This window comes from Microcaecilia unicolor, chromosome 13 (genome assembly GCF_901765095.1).
Source record: "Microcaecilia unicolor chromosome 13, aMicUni1.1, whole genome shotgun sequence".
Taxonomy (NCBI): domain Eukaryota; kingdom Metazoa; phylum Chordata; class Amphibia; order Gymnophiona; family Siphonopidae; genus Microcaecilia; species Microcaecilia unicolor.
In genome coordinates this window covers 28,239,006-28,257,194 of record NC_044043.1, presented here as the reverse complement: position 1 = coordinate 28,257,194, position 18,189 = coordinate 28,239,006, and the positions used below count along the sequence as shown (strand labels likewise).

Below are 18,189 nucleotides of genomic sequence, written 5' to 3'. Positions count from 1 at the left end.
CAACAGAGACCTGCATGGCCCATCCAATCTGCCCCAACAAGGAAGCCAGAGTTGAATCTGGCACTCTGCACAGGTTCCACTTCTTCACGATTAAACGCTAGTATACTTAATCATGCTAATTTTGGGGCACAGATCGTAGACGTCTGCCCAGCACTGGTCCTACTTCCCAACCTCTGAAGCTGCTGTTGAAGTCGATTCCTGATCTGTTTTTGCCATTTATGGGACCCAAACCATAGAAGTCTGCCCGGCATTGGTTTTACTTCCCAACCTCTGAAGTTGCTGTCAAAACTCACTCCAGTTATGAGGTCATTTAAGTTTTGCTTTAAGTGGATTCCATCCTTTGCTATATAGTGACCCTCTGTGATTGTGCTATGCATTCTTGAATTCCATCACCATTTTTGTCTTCATTTGACCCCTTATGCATAAACTCTTTCCAATATTTCATTGTGTTGGAAAAATCATAAAATGAACACTGTTCCTCAAAAGAGTTTGTTAAAATAATTTGCTCCTTTTAGTCATGCAGCTGTTATCTTAAATGAGCCTACATTTTTTAAGGCTTAGTCTAACATGATGAGACCCGTCTAAGAATTACTCATAGAAAGACAACCATATTTTATCAACCAGCAGATAATGTCTCCAATCACAACTAAGAAAAACAGCAGAAAGAGGAACAGTTCAGTTTTATAAGCTCCATTAAAAAAAAAAAAAATTAAACTTCAAAAGGACATTTCTAGCATTGAGAGTTTTTTTAGGCCATTTCCTCCTGCTCGTGAGCTTTTAGATTAACTAAACCCAGACTGGGATCTAGTGCTATGAGCCTTCAATTGCAACCACTTGGGATTTTTTTTTGTCTCCTCCCAATATTATTTGGCCCCGTCACTGTGGCAAAGATCCTCCGCAAAGCGCCACATACAGCTACTTCCAGAACTGCTAACATGGTCCTAAATCTAACCATGATATGCCAATTCCACAATGATTTCTTCCCCATCCCCCAGGGGCTGTGAATACCTCTGTAGAATCTTCAGACCTCGATGACCTATGGAATACAGGGTATGATACATACCTGTAGCAGTTGTTCTCCGAGGACAGCAGGCTGATTGTTCTCACGACTGGGTTGACGTCCGCGGCAGCCCCCACCAACCGGAAAAAGCTTCGCGGGACGGTCGGCACGCAGGGCACGCCCACCGCGCATGCGCGGCCGTCTTCCCGCCCGTGCGCGACCGCTCCCGCCAGTTGAATGACAAGCAATAAAGTATAAAACACAACTCCAAAGGGGAGGAGGGAGGGTAGGTGAGAACAATCAGCCTGCTGTCCTCGGAGAACAACTGCTACAGGTATGTATCATACCCTTTCTCCGAGGACAAGCAGGCTGCTTGTTCTCACGACTGGGGTATCCCTAGCTCTCAGGCTCACTCAAAACAAGAACCCAGGTCAATGGAACCTCGCAACGGCGAGGAAACAACAGAAATTGACCTACGAAGAACAACTAACTGAGAGTGCAGCCTGACCAGAATAAATTCGGGTCCTGGAGGGTGGAGTTGGATTACACCCCAAACAGATTCTGCAGCACCGACTGCCCGAACCGACTATCGCGTCGGGTATCCTGCTGGAGGCAGTAATGAGATGTGAATGTGTGGACAGATGACCACGTCGCAGCCTTGCAGATCTCTTCAATAGTGGCTGACTTCAAGTGGGCCACCGACGCTGCCATGGCTCTGACACTATGAGCCGTGACATGACCCTCAAGAGTCAGCCCAGCCTGGGCGTAAGTGAAGGAAATGCAATCTGCTAGCCAATTAGAGATGGTGCGTTTCCCGACAGCGACCCCTAGCCTGTTAGGGTCGAAAGAAATAAACAATTGGGCGGACTGTCTGTTGGGCTGTGTCCGCTCCAAGTAGAAGGCCAATGCTCTCTTGCAGTCCAATGTGTGCAACTGACGTTCAGCAGGGCGGGTATGCGGCCTGGGGAAGAATGTTGGCAAGACAATTGACTGGTTAAGATGGAACTCCGACACCACCTTCGGCAGGAACTCTGGGTGAGTGCGGAGCACTACTCTGTTGTGATGAAATTTAGTATATGGAGCATGAGCTACTAGGGCTTGAAGCTCACTGACCCTACGAGCTGAAGTAACTGCCACCAAGAAAATGACCTTCCAGGTCAAGTACTTCAGATGGCAGGTATTCAGTGGCTCAAAAGGAGGTTTCATCAGCTGGGTGAGGACGACGTTGAGATCCCATGACACAGTAGGAGGCTTGATAGGGGGCTTTGACAAAAGCAAGCCTCTCATGAATCGAACGACTAAAGGCTCTCCAGAGATGGCTTTACCTTCCACACGATAATGGTAAGCACTAATCGCACTAAGGTGATTCCTTACTGAGTTGGTCTTGAGGCCAGACTCTGATAAGTGCAGAAGGTATTCAAGCAGGTTCTGTGCAGGGCAAGAACGAGGTTCTAGGGCCATGCTCTCACACCACACGACAAACCTCCTCCACTTGAAAAAATAACTCTTTTTAGTGGAATCCTTCCTAGAGGCAAGCAAGACCCGGGAGACACCCTCAGACAGACCCAACGCAGTGAAGTCTACGCCCTCAACATCCAGGCCGTGAGAGCCAGAGACTGAAGGTTGGGGTGCAGCAACGCTCCGTCGTTCTGCGAAATGAGAGTCGGAAAACACTCCAATCTCCACGGTTCTTCGGAGGACAACTCCAGAAGAAGAGGGAACCAGATCTGACGGGGCCAAAAGGGCGCTATCAGAATCATGGTGCCGCGGTCTTGCTTGAGCTTCAGTAAGGTCTTCCCCACCAAAGGTATGGGAGGATAAGCATACAGGAGGCCGGTCCCCCAATGAAGGAGAAAGGCATCTGACGCTAGCCTGCCGTGTGCCTGAAGTCTGGAACAGAACAGAGGCAGCTTGTGGTTGGTCTGAGAGGCGAAAAGGTCCACCGAGGGGGTGCCCCACGCTCGGAAGATCTTGCGTACCACTCTGGCATGGAGCGACCACTCGTGCGGTTGCATGACTCTGCTCAGTCTGTCGGCCAGACTGTTGTTTACGCCTGCCAGGTATGTGGCTTGGAGGAGCATGCCGAACCGACACGCCCAACGCCACATCCCGACGGCCTCCTGGCACAGGGGGCGAGATCCGGTGCCCCCCTGCTTGTTGACGTAATACATTGCAACCTGATTGTCTGTCCGAATTTGGATAATTTGACAGGACAGCCGATCTCTGAAAGCCTTCAGTGCGTTCCAGATCGCTCGGAGCTCCAGGAGGTTGATCTGCAGATCCTTTTCCTGGAGGGACCACAGACCCTGAGTGTGGAGCCCATCGACATGGGCTCCCCACCCCAGGCGAGATGCATCCGTCGTCAGCACTTTCGTGGGCTGCGGAATTTGGAATGGACGTCCCAGGGTCAAATTGGTCCGGATGGTCCACCAGAGCAGTGAAGTGCGACAACTGGTGGAGAGGCGGATGACATCTTCTAGATTCCCGGTGGCTTGGAACCACTGGGAAGCTAGGGTCCATTGAGCAGATCTCATGTGAAGACGAGCCATGGGAGTCACATGAACTGTGGAGGCCATATGACCCAGAAGTCTCAACATCTGCCGAGCTGTGATCTGCTGAGACGCTCTGGTCTGCGAAGCCAGGGCCAAGAGATTGGTGGCCCTCGCTTCGGGAAGGTAGGCCTGAGCTGTCTGGGAATTCAGCAGCGCTCCTATGAATTCCAGAGATTGAGCTGGCTGGAGATGGGACTTTGGGTAATTTATCACAAACCCCAGCAGCTCCAGAAGTTGAATAGTGCACTGCATGGACCGGAGGGCTCCTGCCTCCGAGGTGTTCTTGACCAGCCAATCGTCGAGATATGGGAACACGTGCACTCCCAGCTTGCGTAGGTAGGCCGCTACCACCACGAGGCACTTTGTAAACACTCGTGGGGCAGAGGCGAGCCCAAAGGGCAGCACACAATACTGAAAGTGCCGTGCGCCCAGGCGGAATCTGAGATACTGTCTGTGAGCTGGCAGTATCGGGATGTGAGTGTATGCGTCCTTTAAATCCAGGGAACATAGCCAATCGTTTTTCTGAATCATTGGCAGAAGGGTGCCCAAGGAAAGCATCCTGAACTTTTCTTTGACCAGGAATTTGTTCAGGCCTCTCAGGTCTAGGATGGGACGCATCCCCCCTGTTTTCTTTTCCACAAGGAAGTACCTGGAATAGAATCCCTGCCCTTCCTGCCCGGGTGGTACGGGCTCGACCGCATTGGCGCTGAGAAGGGCGGGAGAGTTCCTCTGCAAGTACCTGCTTGTGATGGGAGCTGAAAGACTGAGCTCCTGGAGGACAATTTGGAGGCAGGGAGGCCAAATTCAGGGCGTATCCGCACCGCACTATTTGGAGAACCCACTGGTCGGAGGTTATGAGAGGCCACCTTTGGTGAAAAAATTTTAACCTCCCTCCGACCGGCAGATCGTCCGGTACGGACACTTGTAGGGCGGCTATGTTCCCGTGGATCCAGTCAAAAGCCCGTCCCCGGCTTTTGCTGTGGAGGCGCAGGGGGCTGCTTAGGCGCACGCTGTTGACGAGAACGAGCGCGCTGGGGCTGTCCCTGTGCCTGACGAGGCCTTCGGGCCGGCTGGTTGTACCTACGCTTTGCAAAAGAATAGGGTGCAGCCTGCCGTGCCCGGGAAAAACGCCCACCCGTGGGGGCGGGTGCTGAAGGCGCCCGGTGGGAGAGCTTGTCGAGAGCGGTTTCCCGCTGATGCAGTTGGTCCACCATCTGCTCGACCTTCTCACCGAAAATGTTATCCCCCCGGCAAGGGACGTCAGCCAGTCTCTGCTGGGTGCGGTTGTCCAGGTCAGAGGCACGCAGCCATGAGAGCCTGCGCATCACTATACCTTGGGCCGCAGCACGAGATGCCACGTCACAGGTGTCAAAAATCCCCCTGGACAGGAACTTTCTGCACGCCTTCAGCTGCCTGACCACCTCCTGATAAGGCCTGGACTGCTCCGGCGGGAGCTTATCGACCAGGTCCGCCAGCTGTTGCACATTGGTCCGCATGTGGATGCTCATATAGAGCAGGTAAGATTGGATGCGGGTCACGAGCATGGAGGACTGGTAGGCCTTCCTCCCAAATGAGTCCAGAGTGCGAGACTCCCGCCCCGGGGGCGCCGAGGCGGTATCCCTCGAACTCCGTGCCCTCTTGAGAGCAGAATCCACGACCGCTGAGTCATGGGGCAACTGGGGCCGCATGAGCTCTGGGTCAGAGTGGATCCTGTACTGGGACTCTGCTTTCTTGGGAATGGTGGGATTAGTTAATGGTCGCACCCAGTTCCGGAGCAGCGTCTCCTTCAGGACATTGTGCAGCGGTACCGTGGAGGACTCTCTAGGTGGTGATGGATAGTCGAGGACCTCGAGCATCTCGGCCCTCGGCTCTTCCACAGAGACCACGGGAAAGGGAATGCTTATAGACATATCCCGCACAAAGGAGGCAAAGGAGAGACTCTCAGGAGGTGAGAGCTTCCTCTCCGGTGACGGCGTGGGGTCCGAGGGAAGGCCCGTAGACTCCTCTGAGGAGAAATATCTCGGGTCCTCCTCTTCCCCCCACGAGTCCTCATCCTCGGTATCGGACATTAGCTCATGTAGCTGAGTCCGGTACCGGGCCCGGCTCGACGTCGAGGCACCGAGGCCTCGGTGTCGTCGAGCGGTGGACTCCCGCGCCGGCGGGGACGGAGCTCCCTCCATCGACGTCGACGGGGACTCCACCTGCGTGGCTGTCGAGACCGGCACCGCAAGCGGCGGCGGTGTCGACTGCCCCGGCGCCGGGCTAGAGCTCGCCGGCGCCACAGTCATCGGCGCCGAGGGCGCAAGCACCCCCGGCGCCGGCACAGCCTGGCGCATCAGCCCTTCCAGGAGCCCCGGAAGGATGGCTCTGAGGCACTCGTCCAGGCCCGCTGCCGAGAAAGGCGGTGGGGCCGGTAAGGGTGTCGGTGCCAGAAGCTGCTGGGGGCCAGGAGACGGCACCGAGGTGCCGGAACCCCGACGCGTCGGTACCTCCACCACCGACGGAGATCTCTCCTCTCTGTGATGACGCTTCGGCGTCGACTCCTCGTCAGGCACCGAGGGCTCCCGGTGACGGCGCTTCTTGTCCTTCTTCCGGTGCACGTCACCGGTGCCGGAGGGCATGGAGGAGGAGGAGGTCGATCCCCCTCGGTCTCGAGGTACCGGGTCCGACAGGGTTCGGTCCCGTGGCTCACGAGTTGAGGGAGTGACCGGGGCCGACTGCCCACGCGGTCTCTCTACCCCACTCTCGCCGGCGGACCGGCGGGCCGACGGGACCTGTTCTCCTGGGGTCGCTGCCATCGGTGCCGATGTCTCGGGCATCGATACCGGTACCGAAGAACCGGCCTTCGATACCGATGCCGTCGAGGTCGACGTCGAGGGGCCGGCGCAAGTTCCAAAAAGACGGTCCCGCAGAACTTGCCTCGCAACCTGAGTCCGTTTCCGGAGACCGAGACACAAAGCACACGACTTGAGATTGTGCTCCGGCCCGAGGCACTGGAGGCACCAAGCGTGGGTGTCGGTCTGCGAGATCGGCCGGCCGCAGCGACCACACTTTTTAAATCCACTCGGGACCTTCGAGGACATCGACGGAAAAATCGCGTCGGCGAAGTCAAAGTCGGCAATGGTGGCTAAAATCACACCACGAAAATTGAAACCGACCGAGCGGCCACTAGGCCGCAACGAGGCGTCCCCGCTAGAAAGCGAGGGAAAAGGGAGGAGCGCGTGCTCCACACGCGCAAAATTCCTTTTTTTTTTTTTTTTTTTTTTTTTTGGATAACAAAACGAAACGAAAGAAGAAGAGGCCGAAAAGGCCAAGAGCGACGACCCGCGTAAACGCGGTCGAAAATTCCGGCGGCTGAAACGAGAGAGTTGCAAAAACACGACTCTCTCAGTCGCGGAAAAAAAGTAACTGGCGGGAGCGGTCGCGCACGGGCGGGAAGACGGCCGCGCATGCGCGGTGGGCGTGCCCTGCGTGCCGACCGTCCCGCGAAGCTTTTTCCGGTTGGTGGGGGCTGCCGCGGACGTCAACCCAGTCGTGAGAACAAGCAGCCTGCTTGTCCTCGGAGAATACTACTACTACTATTTAGCACTTAAAGTGCAGCGAAGGGCGACTAAAATGATAGCGGGGATGGGATGACTTCCCTATGAAGAAAGACTAAGGAGGCTAGGGCTTTTCAGCTTGGAGAAGAGACGGCTGAGGGGAGACATGATAGAGGTATATAAAATAATGAGTGGAGTGGAACAGGTGGATGTGAAGCGTCTGTTTACGCTTTCCAAAAATACTAGGACTAGGGGGCATGCGATGAAACCACAGTGTAGTAAATTTAAAACAAATCGGATAAAGATTTTTCTTCACCCAATGTACAATTAAACTCTGGAATTCGTTGCCGGAGAAAGTTGTGAAGGCAGTTAGCTTAGCAGAGTTTAAAAAGGGGTTGGACGGTTTCCTAAAGGACAAGTCCATAAACCGCTAATAAATAGACTTGGGAAACATCCACAATTCCAGGAATAATATGTATAGAATGTTTGTACGTTTGGGAAGCTTGCCAGGTGCCCTTGGCCTGGATTGACCGCTGTCGTGGACAGGATGCTGGGCTCGATGGACCCTTGGTCTTTTCCCAGTATGGCATTACTTATGTACAGCGCTACAAAGCGAACGTAGCACTGCATAGAAGGCTTAAATGGAGAACACATATTCCCTCCACATGGCAAATTTAAACTAGAAAAACAAGCAAACCTCACTAGAAAAGAAATAGTAAGCACCCTGATCGGAAGAAAAAGCCCCAGAATAGTAACCGAGTACTCCAATGTGCTTCCCCAGTTCAGTCATCAGCAGAAAAAAAAAAATCTTCATTGTAGGTACTTAATATAGCGTGCAAAATACATCAAAATAATCAACTCAGAATGTGCTTAAGGTGTCCATAAAAGCGCAAAAGTATAACTTATCTGCACACAATAGCTGCAGAGCTTTTGCAGTAACTTCAAGTGGACTATATCATCCTTTGTTGGCTACCAGTGTCCAGAGGTCCAAGTCAACAAGGGCCTTGTTTCACGGAAAAACTGCTGCTTCAAGGTGTAATAATGGACCATTCGGAGCACTACACTAAGTTCTGCCGATGATTGAACTGGGGAAGCACACTGGAGTACTATTCTGAGGATTTTTTCCTCCGATTAAGGTACTCACCATTTCTTTTCTAATGAGGTTGTTTGTTTATGTTTTCCAGTTCATGACCCTCTTTAACTGATGAAGCTGAATTTAAAACCAACCCAGAAATATGTGAGAAAGCCCAAGATGGATACCAAGAATACTAGTAGACTGACTGTATTTACCTTGATTGTTTCCATTGGACAGACCACCAGCACAGCCTCTGCAACACCAGCTCCAAGTCCACAAAGTAAGCTTGTTCTGCTATCCAATTTTCCACTTGGATTCCTTGCATAATTACTTAAGAACTCAAACATTCCAAACCTGCAGAAAACAAGGAGTTAGTTCATACCTTTTTCGGTAGTTCAAGAGGAGTCACATTCAAGTTCAGTAGGTATTACCCTGTCCCTGGGGCAATGGAGGGTTAAAGTGATTGTCCAAGATCACAAGCAGCAGACGCAGTGGGATTTGAACAGCCCAGGGCTCTGAGCACTAGACTACATCTTCATTCCTAAAACAAATTATTACTCTAGTTGATCTACTAAATGACGGCTCCAACATAAACACACCAACTTCACAAATATATCACAAACATAACATCTGGGTGCTTCCTCAAACAATACAATCTAGCAAATTTAAAAGACATTTATTTATTTAGATTTTGCTCACACCTTTTTCAGTAGTAGCTCAAGGTGAGTTACATTCAGGTACTCCGGATATTTCTCTGTCTCAGGAGGGCTCACAATCTAAGTTTGTGCCCGAGGCAATAGAGGGTTAAGTGATTTGCCCAAGATCACAAGGAGCAGCAGCGGGATTTGAACCAGCCACCTCTGGATTGTGAGACCGGTGCTCTAACCACTAGGCCACTCCTCCACTCATGTTTTACATACAAGAACCATGTGTCATCAGAAAATAAGTTGCTTACTCTCAGAATTAGATATCAAGTTTAAACACCAAGTACAAATACAAACAAATTTAGAAATACGATCAACTATGCTGGACTACCAAACCAAGGGGCCCTTCTACTAAGACGCGTAAGTGTTTACGCACACCCAAAGCGTGCCAAAATGGAGTTATCGCACGGCTACCGCGTGGCCCTTGCGGTAATTTCATTTTTTGGCATGTGTCTGCTACATGCACCCGAAAAATATTTTTTATTTTCTGACGCACATCAGCTACAAACACCAAGTGGCATTTGGCGCGTGTAGGTCATTACCGCCCAGTTACCGCGTGAGACTTTACCGCTAGGTCAATGGCTGGCGGTAAGGTCTCAGACCCAAAATGGACGCGTGGCAATTTTTATTTAGCCGAACATCCATTTTCGGCAAAAATTTTAAAAAGGCATTATTTTTGCAGGTGTGCTGAAAAATGATTCTGCGTGTGCCCAAAACACACATCTACACTACCGCAGGCCATTTTTCAGCGCACCTTAGTAAAAGGACCCCCAAACTACAATAATGGAACAAGCTGCTGCCCAGTTAATGGCAAAGATCAGAACACGTCATGGAATTTATACTTATCCTAAAACTATTGGCCAAACTCTTGCAATCCACTATTCGAATGAATTAGGTCTAAGCAGGGCCACCGTATGGACAAAACCTTTATACTTCATCCCTTTTGAGTTCACAAACTGACTCAAAGGGGTGTGGCGCTCCCCCCCCCCCCCCCACAGAGGAGGAAAAGATGCCATAGCAGTGCTTTTAAATACAATTTGCAGCCATCTTTGGAACACACTGTTTCCCTGCTGAACATTCTGAGCACATTTACATGTACACTAGGCCAGTGCTAATTGGCTCCAATGCCAGTGTTAGGTTTTATTGGCCCCTAGGAGAGGGGAAGGGACCCGAGTGGGAGGATGAACAGTGACTCAGGAAAAAATGCAGAAATTGTGGGTACGGGGGAGAGAAGGGAAGTCTGGAGTACATGACAAGTACACTGTCAGGCTTATTCTCAAAAGAGAAGGACAGTATTATCAAAACGAAAGATTGACACCCATCTTGTTTCGATAATACGGGTTTCCCTGCCCCTTCGCTGGGACGTCCTGTGAGGATGTCCTCAGGAAAACTTGGGCGCCCCTTTCGATTATGCCCCTCCATGCCTCTTGCAAGAAAGGTCTGCAGGAAAATATTTAAATTAACAGCTATTGCCAAAGAAAAAAAAAAAAAAAAGACTATTACAATTTTTGAGGTGTGGAGGTTTAAAGATCACAGAATAAATTCCTCCTTCTCATATCTGCATTAAAAACACACACACAAAAAACTGCCCACCTGAAAGACACAAGAGACATCCAGAAAGAAACCTGTGTTCTAGGCTATCGAGCTAGGCAGCCTTTGAAGTTTGTGCTTTTACATTTTCTACAGCAATAAAAAAAAAAAAAAAAAAAAAAAAAATAGATCTTACCTTACTGCAGACTTGGGTATAGAACCATAGAGCAAAGAACTGAGACCCCGATATAAACCCTTCACACCATGATCCTGTACAGTCAAACGCACACAGTGACCTGCAAGGCAAGTCCCAGGGCTTTCTGAGCAACTGTTTTAAAATCAGATATCGAATCAGTACTTTGCAAATTGTTTATATAAAAGACCAGTTCTTTAGAGATGCAGTTGTCACCTCGAATGTCCCATATAGTTTATATTATGCTTCCTGATTTCCCACAGCATAAAAACAAAAATATTTATATCAAAACACACACATATTCTACAATTCAGAAGTATCAATGAGAGGATGAAAGATTTCCTTAATCTGTGTCCTAACCAGGGGCATAGCCAGACTTCGGCGGGAGGGGGGTCCAGAGTCTTTTAGAAATGTCAAGTAGTAGTAGTAGTAGTAGGGGGCACATTTTAGGCGCCGCCGACCCCCCCCCCCCTGCCACCACCATCTTTGACCCCCCCCCCCCCCCCCCCCGCCGATGACCCTCTCGATCCCCCCTCCCGCCGCCAGCCCTCCCCCACCGCTGCCTACCTTTGCTGGCGGGGGACCCCAACCCCCACCAGCCGAGATCCTCTTCTTCCGGCGCAAGGCTTCGTTCTGTTTCTGAGAGCCTGACGTCCTGCACGTTGTACGTGCAGGACATCAGACTCACAGAAACAGAACGAAGCCTTGCACCAGAAGAAGAGAACCTCGGCTGGTGGGGGTTGGGGTCCCGGGCCAAATCTACGGGGGCCCAGGCCCCTGTGGCCCCATGCAGCTATGCCACTGGTCCTGACTAGATGGTGTCACAGAGCAGGGACTGTTTACCTGTGTAATACTGTGCATGTCTCGGAGCAATCTAGAAATAAGAAGTAATGTATGTAAACAGACACAAACTTTACAATGCACTATATAGTACTTGTGAAAAGCACACTGCCCCACTCTTTCACTGAGCAGGTAAAAAAAATGGGCCACAGCGCAAGCAGGGCAGGATTAAGGAACAGGCAAACTAGGCAGATGCCTAGGGCCCAAATGTTTGTTTAGGAGGAACCCTCTCAGATGTGCTAATCCAATGGTTCCAAGGCAGAATTCTGCCCTGGTAAATCAGCTGCTGGCAGAAAAGAAGAAAGGGAGGAAGGACTAGAGCCACTGCTATCCAATTCTGGTGCATTGTCCTCCAGTCAGCAGGTGGCACTGGTGAGCAGTGCTTCTTCCTCCTCTGCTGGTTTTCCTCAAGTCAGAACCAGTTGGGAGCCTCTTTCAACATATTCATATTATGATGAAGGCCCAACACGTTTGTTTGCCTAGAGTCCTCTAATCGCTTAATCCTAAGTGCCAAGTTTTCACACCACTTGGCAAAAGTACCTCAGCCCTACTATACAGAGGCCAACTCCACAGCTGAGAAAGAAGATAGATCAATTTGCCAAAAGGCATCAGTGTGCAGTAACTATGGTCTCCTACAGACTTTCATGGTGTAGCTACTGAAGTTCTTCCGATTACTTAAACCTTCAGCAGCAGTCTACAGAGGAGAGAGATTTTCATAGTGGATCCCTTTTTCGAGTGACATTTGTTCATTAAGTCTAGAAACAGTGCTCAGTCCCTCCAATAGCAAACCTCAGTCAGATACAGTTCACTGGAAAGTCAGAGTGCGCTGAAGAGTTTAGGTTAGGCTATTTTATTCTTGATATACCGCTATTATTGCAACACAAAGCAGTTTACAAATCAAATATTAAAAGCGGGAAAGAACTACAATATTTGATAGTAAAGAACTCATTCACACACACAGAGGTAAAGAAAAAAAAAAGGTACTCTTAACAACCAGCAGAATCTTGGCCCCCAGTTTCTATCAGCCAATCAAAAAGATGAACTTTTAAAACAGATATAAATTTAATAAGGGATTCTTCTTTGTAAAGACTTAGGAGAGAATTCCATAGATAAATGCTTTAAAAAAAAAAAAAAAAAAAGAAGAAAAAAAGGGTACTCTTACGTGATGCTAAAAATCTTATATAACAGTATGTGCAATCAGGGACTTGGAAAGGATTTTAAATTATAAATCCAAGTTGTTGTCCAATAAAATGACCGATATATAATGAACAGCACCCTCATGCTTTTGAACAGAATAAGATTTGGTGTTAACCCTGAATTAGTTATCTAACGGAGTCTTTAATTTACTTAACCCAGTGGTTCCCAAACTTGGTCCTGGAGGCACCCCAACCACTCAGGTTTTCAGTATATTTGCAGTGAATATTCACAAGACAGATCTGCATGCGGTGGAAGAAATGCACGCTAATCTCTCTGGCGAACGTTCATTGTGGGTATCCTGAAAAGCCAAATGGCTGGGGTGCCTCCAGGATCAGGTTTGGTAACCACTGGGTTACACAAACATTCAAACAAGAATGGATGCATGCACCGACATAACATTTTTACAGCAGTAGCTCCTAAAGTTTGTTCCTAGGGGAAGACTAAAGAAATGTTACTTTAACACGAAGATAAAAATAGAAATACATAAAATGCAAGCGTTGCTCCACTTGTGTTTCGCTTGGTCTCTATAAATAACCTTTTGTCCTGAAGTCTTCCAAGTACATACGAGATGCATCAAATTTTGCAACACTGATTTTTAAAAAACTGAAAATTAGAAATAAGAATTGTTTATGAACTCAAGGTAAACACTAATTCTTACCAATGCTCCTGTATCTCGGAGGATTTGCTCTTTCATCCAATTGCAACTGTGTTTTTACGTATTCAGTAGGAAAGGTGATGCAGATCTCTATGCCTCCGGCAATGCCACCTGGACAGAACAAGGTGAACCGTTTAATACAATATTTTCAGAAAAAGAAACAATACAAGATATTAAACCCATCAAGATGAAGAGCCTATGGTTACATAAAACCAAGAGAAATCCATCCACGTTCACTTAATTGTATAATTTTCAAAAGCACTAGTAAACTGCCCTGTCTGAATGGGGTCTTAATTGCCAGACTGTGAAATCGGAGAATAGGACTTTTTTTTTTTTTTTTTTTTTAACTTGCAGGATTCCTTCAAAGTTGGGACACAAATACAGCATAGTGTCTTTGGTTTAGATCAAATAGTACAATGCAGTAAACTGTCACACAGACAAAATGAACGTCCATTTCCATTGTTTGTCTATGTAATACTATAGTTAGGAAACCCATTTTACTGGCATTTCTACAATGTTCCAGTACTAGAAAGGGAATACACAGTAAGCAAGACTGAACATTAAAATTGTTTCAATGGGTTTATTATTGCAATATAAAATAATTATATGACTAATCAAAAACCATAATAGCTTGATTTCCTGTATGTTTAATTCAAGATTTCTTCCAGCATTAGCTGTCATAGGGCATTTAAGGCGAAATACCCTACCATTTCCACTAAGGGGCAGCAGTGCTCAATCAACCCACCAGACAGCAAAGTGCTAGGGGCAGCAGACTGGCTGGTCCATTTCCCCAGGCCCTGCCTCCTCTAGATAAGAAAAAGGAGTCAGCAGCTAATACAGTATGGCTCCAGACTTTCTCAGGCCCTGGCAGCAAAACTACTACAGGAAACAAATGATCACCTCAGAAGACAGCCCCAACTGCTGCCTAGAGAAGGAAGTAGAGCCTTCAGCCCCCAGGGGTGCAGAAGGAAAACAGCACTGCAGCAGGGGATGGGGGCACAAGAAAAGAACCAGATATCATGGCACCATAACCGGGGTGGAGAGTGGAGATGAGAGAAAGGGTTGCAAGAGGCGGGGGGGGGGGGGGGGGGGGGGGTCGGGGTGTGTGAACTCCCAAGGAAAGAAATGCACACTTGTACTCCTGCCATACATGCCTCTCAAAAAAAAAAAAAAAAAGTTTATTGTCAAGGGAAGACACACAGAGCCTGAAGAACATGGCGAGCGCATATTTCATCCCTTGTGATTCAGTGCTGGTGAAAAGAAATGCGTTTTGACATTGTATTCTCCATGAAGTCCACCTTTCCAGTCTTATTTATTTATGATTTATTTACCTCCTTTTTGAATGAATTCACTCAAGGCGGCGTACAGTAAGAATAGATCTAACATGAGCAACAGGCAATTACAGCAGTAAAAATATTCTTGTATAAAAACTTTGTGGTGAGGTTTAGATTCAACAAGACTGCCTGCAATCAAGCCTGGCTGTGTTCAATCAACAAATCATCAGTTACATTTGGTCAATTGGTTGGGGGCAAATTAATTTTTCACATGGGTGATATGTTATTGGATAAATTCGTTCCTTACACAAAGAAATGAAGTAATTTAAAATCTGTGTTACGTATTACTCAGGTTCCCTTTCACGTACATTACATTTTGTTTAACGTTCAGATAGCATTCACAATGACATATATGAAAACAACAGGGAAAACCAGGAAAGGGAAAACCAATGGAAGTGATGGGCTTTGGGGGAGGAGGGGTTGGGGAAGGAAAGGAGATCACACTTGGGCTGGGACCCGACGGCCGATATTTAGTGCCGACACCCTCACAACTAACCAGCTGACTTTAGGACAGTTTTTGAGCCCCCTGTACCGCCCGACCTGCTCACTTTTCTGATGGCTGATTAGAGCCGATATTGAGAGGCACTGCCCGGTTAAGTGCTGCTGAAAATTGGTAACATACATAGTAACATAGTAGATGACGGCAGAAAAAGACCTGCACGGTCCATCCAGTCTGCCCAACAAGATAAACTGTATGTGCTACTTTTTGTAGTTGAGCGACCTGTCCTCTCCTGCCTGCTTAGATCATTTTGAGTCTTGTTTACTCTTTTATCTGATGGAATGAAAAATGGGGTGTATTCCCGCTCACTTTGGGGTCCTTTTACTAAGCTGTGGTAGGTACTAGCGTGTGCCTTTCATACGGCAAAAAAGCACTGCCACAGGACACGCTGAGAAATCCCGTGGCGCTAATCTGATAACATGGGCAAATTGCTGGGTGCTGCTTAATTACCGCAGGATTAGCGTGCGAGTCCTTAGCACCTACAGCAGTGGCATAGCTATGTGGGGCCACAGGGGCCTGGGCCCCCGTAGATTTGGCCCTGTACCCCCTGCCAATCACCCTCTCGACCCCCCTCCTGCCACCAACCCTCCCCCACCGCTGCCATGGGCTACCTTTGTTGGCGGGGGACCCCAATCCCCGCCAGCCAAGGTCCTCTTCTTTCCGCGCAAGGCTTTGTTGCACGTTATACGTGCAGGACGTCAGACTCACAGAAACAGAACAAAGCCTTGCAGATCAGCCAGCGGTTGCTGGCTGATCTGCAAGGCTTTGTTCTGTTTCTGTGAGTCTGACGTCCTGCAAGTACAATGTGCAGGACGTCAGAAACAGAACGAAGCCTTGCGCGGGAAGAAGAGGACCTTGGCTGGTGGGGATTGGGGTCCCCTGCCAGCAAAGGTAGGCGACTGCAGCGGAGGGTTGGCGGCGGGAGGGGGGGGGGTCAAAGTTGGTGGTGGTGGGGTCGGCAATGGCGCCGGGGGGGGGGGGGGCTAAAATGTGCCCCTCACCTCGGGCTCTGGACCCCCCTCCCGTCGAAGTCTGGCTACGCCCCTGACCTACAGTAAGGGATCCCTTGATAATGGTCATGCATTAATTGGGAAATTAGCGCATGGCCATTAAAGAAAAATATGGAAATGCAGCCATTTTACCACCAGCTTGGTAAAAGGGCCCCTTTATTTATTTGATGTGTGTGGTATATTGCTGTTCGCACTACAGGCATTAACGCAGTTTACAAAAAGAAAAAAAAAAGTGGAAGTTGCATGCACTTTTCATGTGTCACGTAGGGCAGTGTTTCCCCCAATTCGGTCCTAGAGTACCCCCCTGCCAGTCAGGTACTTAGGATATCCACAATGAATATGCATGAGATAGACCTGCATGCAATAGAGGCAGTGTACGCCAATCAATCAATCCCATGACACAACACCTCATAGCAGAACCTTTCCAGGAAGCCAGAGAGACTATTGGATTAGGACAGGGGTAGGAAACTCCGGTCCTCGAGAGCCGCAGGCAGGTCAGGTTTTCAGGATATCCACAATGAATATGCAGGAGATAGATTTGCATACCATGGAGGCAGTGCTTGCAAATCTATCTCCTGCATATTCATTGTGGATATCCTGAAAACCTGACCTGCCTGCGGCTCTCGAGGACCGGAGTTGCCTACCCCTGGATTAGGATAAGAACACAAAAGGCCCTCCTCTCAAATCGCAGAGGCAGGCATCCGATGCTAGCCTGTCATGCGATTTGAGTTTGGAGCAGTACTGAGGGACTTTGTTGAGATGAGTGGCAAAGAGATCCACTGAGGAAGTATTCCACTCTTGGAGGATCTTGTGGGCAATGCCCATACTGAAAGACCACTTGTGCAGTTACATCCAAGAATTTCCCCTGCCCAGTCTGTACGCCAGACTGTTCTCTTTCCCCTACCAGATATGTGCCTCTGAGCACAATGCCATCGGTTGGTGGCCCACTGCCACATCCCGATTGCTTCCTGACACAAGGGGTAGGATCCCATACCCCACTGTTTTGTTGACGTGGCAACCTGATTGTCTGTTTGGATTAGCATAATTTGGCTCAAGGGAATCTCTGAAAGCCTTTAGAGTGTTCCAATTGCCCGCAGCTCTACATAAGTATTGCCACACTGGGACAGATCAAAGATCCATCAAGCCCAGCTCTAGACTGATGTTAAGCTGGGTCTCCTGAGCTGACCAGTGGCCCTATGAGCCCCCACCCCCAGGTTGAATGCATCTGTGGTCAGAATTTCTGAGGGAGGAATTTGGAATTGAAGTCCCCAAGTCAAATTGGTTCAAAGAGATTGCTACAACTCTGGGGTGACCAAGATGACATTCTTCAGATTCCCTGTGGCTTGATTCCACACTAGGAAGTCGGATTCCATTGGGCACCTTGGAAACAGAGGTGTGCCATGCACAGTGGAGGCTGTATGGCCTAACCACCTTAACACCTGCTGAGCTGTGAACTCTCTCAGAAAGCTGACAAAAACTCCTCTGGGGGAGACTTTCTCCTTTCCTTAGACTAGAAAGGTCTGAAGGCAGTGCAAAGGATCCCTCCTCTGGTTCTCTCTCAATGCCATGAGCAGTCTGTATCTGACTCAGCAAAGTACCCCTCATGTGTCATCTGAATCTGCATCTGCCTCGGACCACTGAACATACGACCAGGCTCTGGGCGAGTGTGCCGAGGAAGAGATCCGCTCCTGGACTCTGGGGTCGCTTCCTCCCCCGAAGAACTGGAAAGCATGATATCAGTTAATGCCAGCATCAACGAACGGCCAACAGACATGGCATGGATCTCCAGAAGAGGCTGGAGCAACACCATAGTTGGTACAGCACTGAACTAGGATGTGCCCCATCTCCTTCTGCAACATGACCCATGGCCGCTCCTCAAGGGCAGGCATCAGGGCCAGTACAGGAACAATTGCAAAAAGTAGGGACTGAATTGGAGGTAGGGTTCCAGCTTCAGGGAGACTGGCGCAGCAATTCTTATGGTGCCAATGGTTCTCAGGTATCATGATGCTGGTGCCCCAACATTCTCGGCACTGTGCTTTGAGGGAGAGCAGTGTCACTCAT

General features: G+C 49.1%; 1 protein-coding gene across 3 annotated transcripts in view; it reads right to left on the bottom strand.

Moving 5' to 3' along the window:
* The window catches only part of LOC115456675 (tricarboxylate transport protein, mitochondrial-like), a 73,333-nt gene that overhangs the window by 45,279 nt on the left and 9,865 nt on the right, over nt 1-18,189 (bottom strand). For 2 of the 3 annotated variants that reach the window (XM_030185906.1, XM_030185907.1), the window contains exons 2-4: nt 13,289-13,396; nt 10,597-10,696; nt 8,382-8,520 (exon numbers count right to left, since the gene is read on the bottom strand). In XM_030185906.1, the coding sequence (XP_030041766.1) occupies nt 8,382-8,520; nt 10,597-10,696; nt 13,289-13,396 (347 nt within the window). Of the gene's footprint in view, nt 1-8,381; nt 8,521-10,596; nt 10,697-13,288; nt 13,397-18,189 lie in introns of those variants that run through there. The other variant, XM_030185908.1, reaches the window with a different exon arrangement.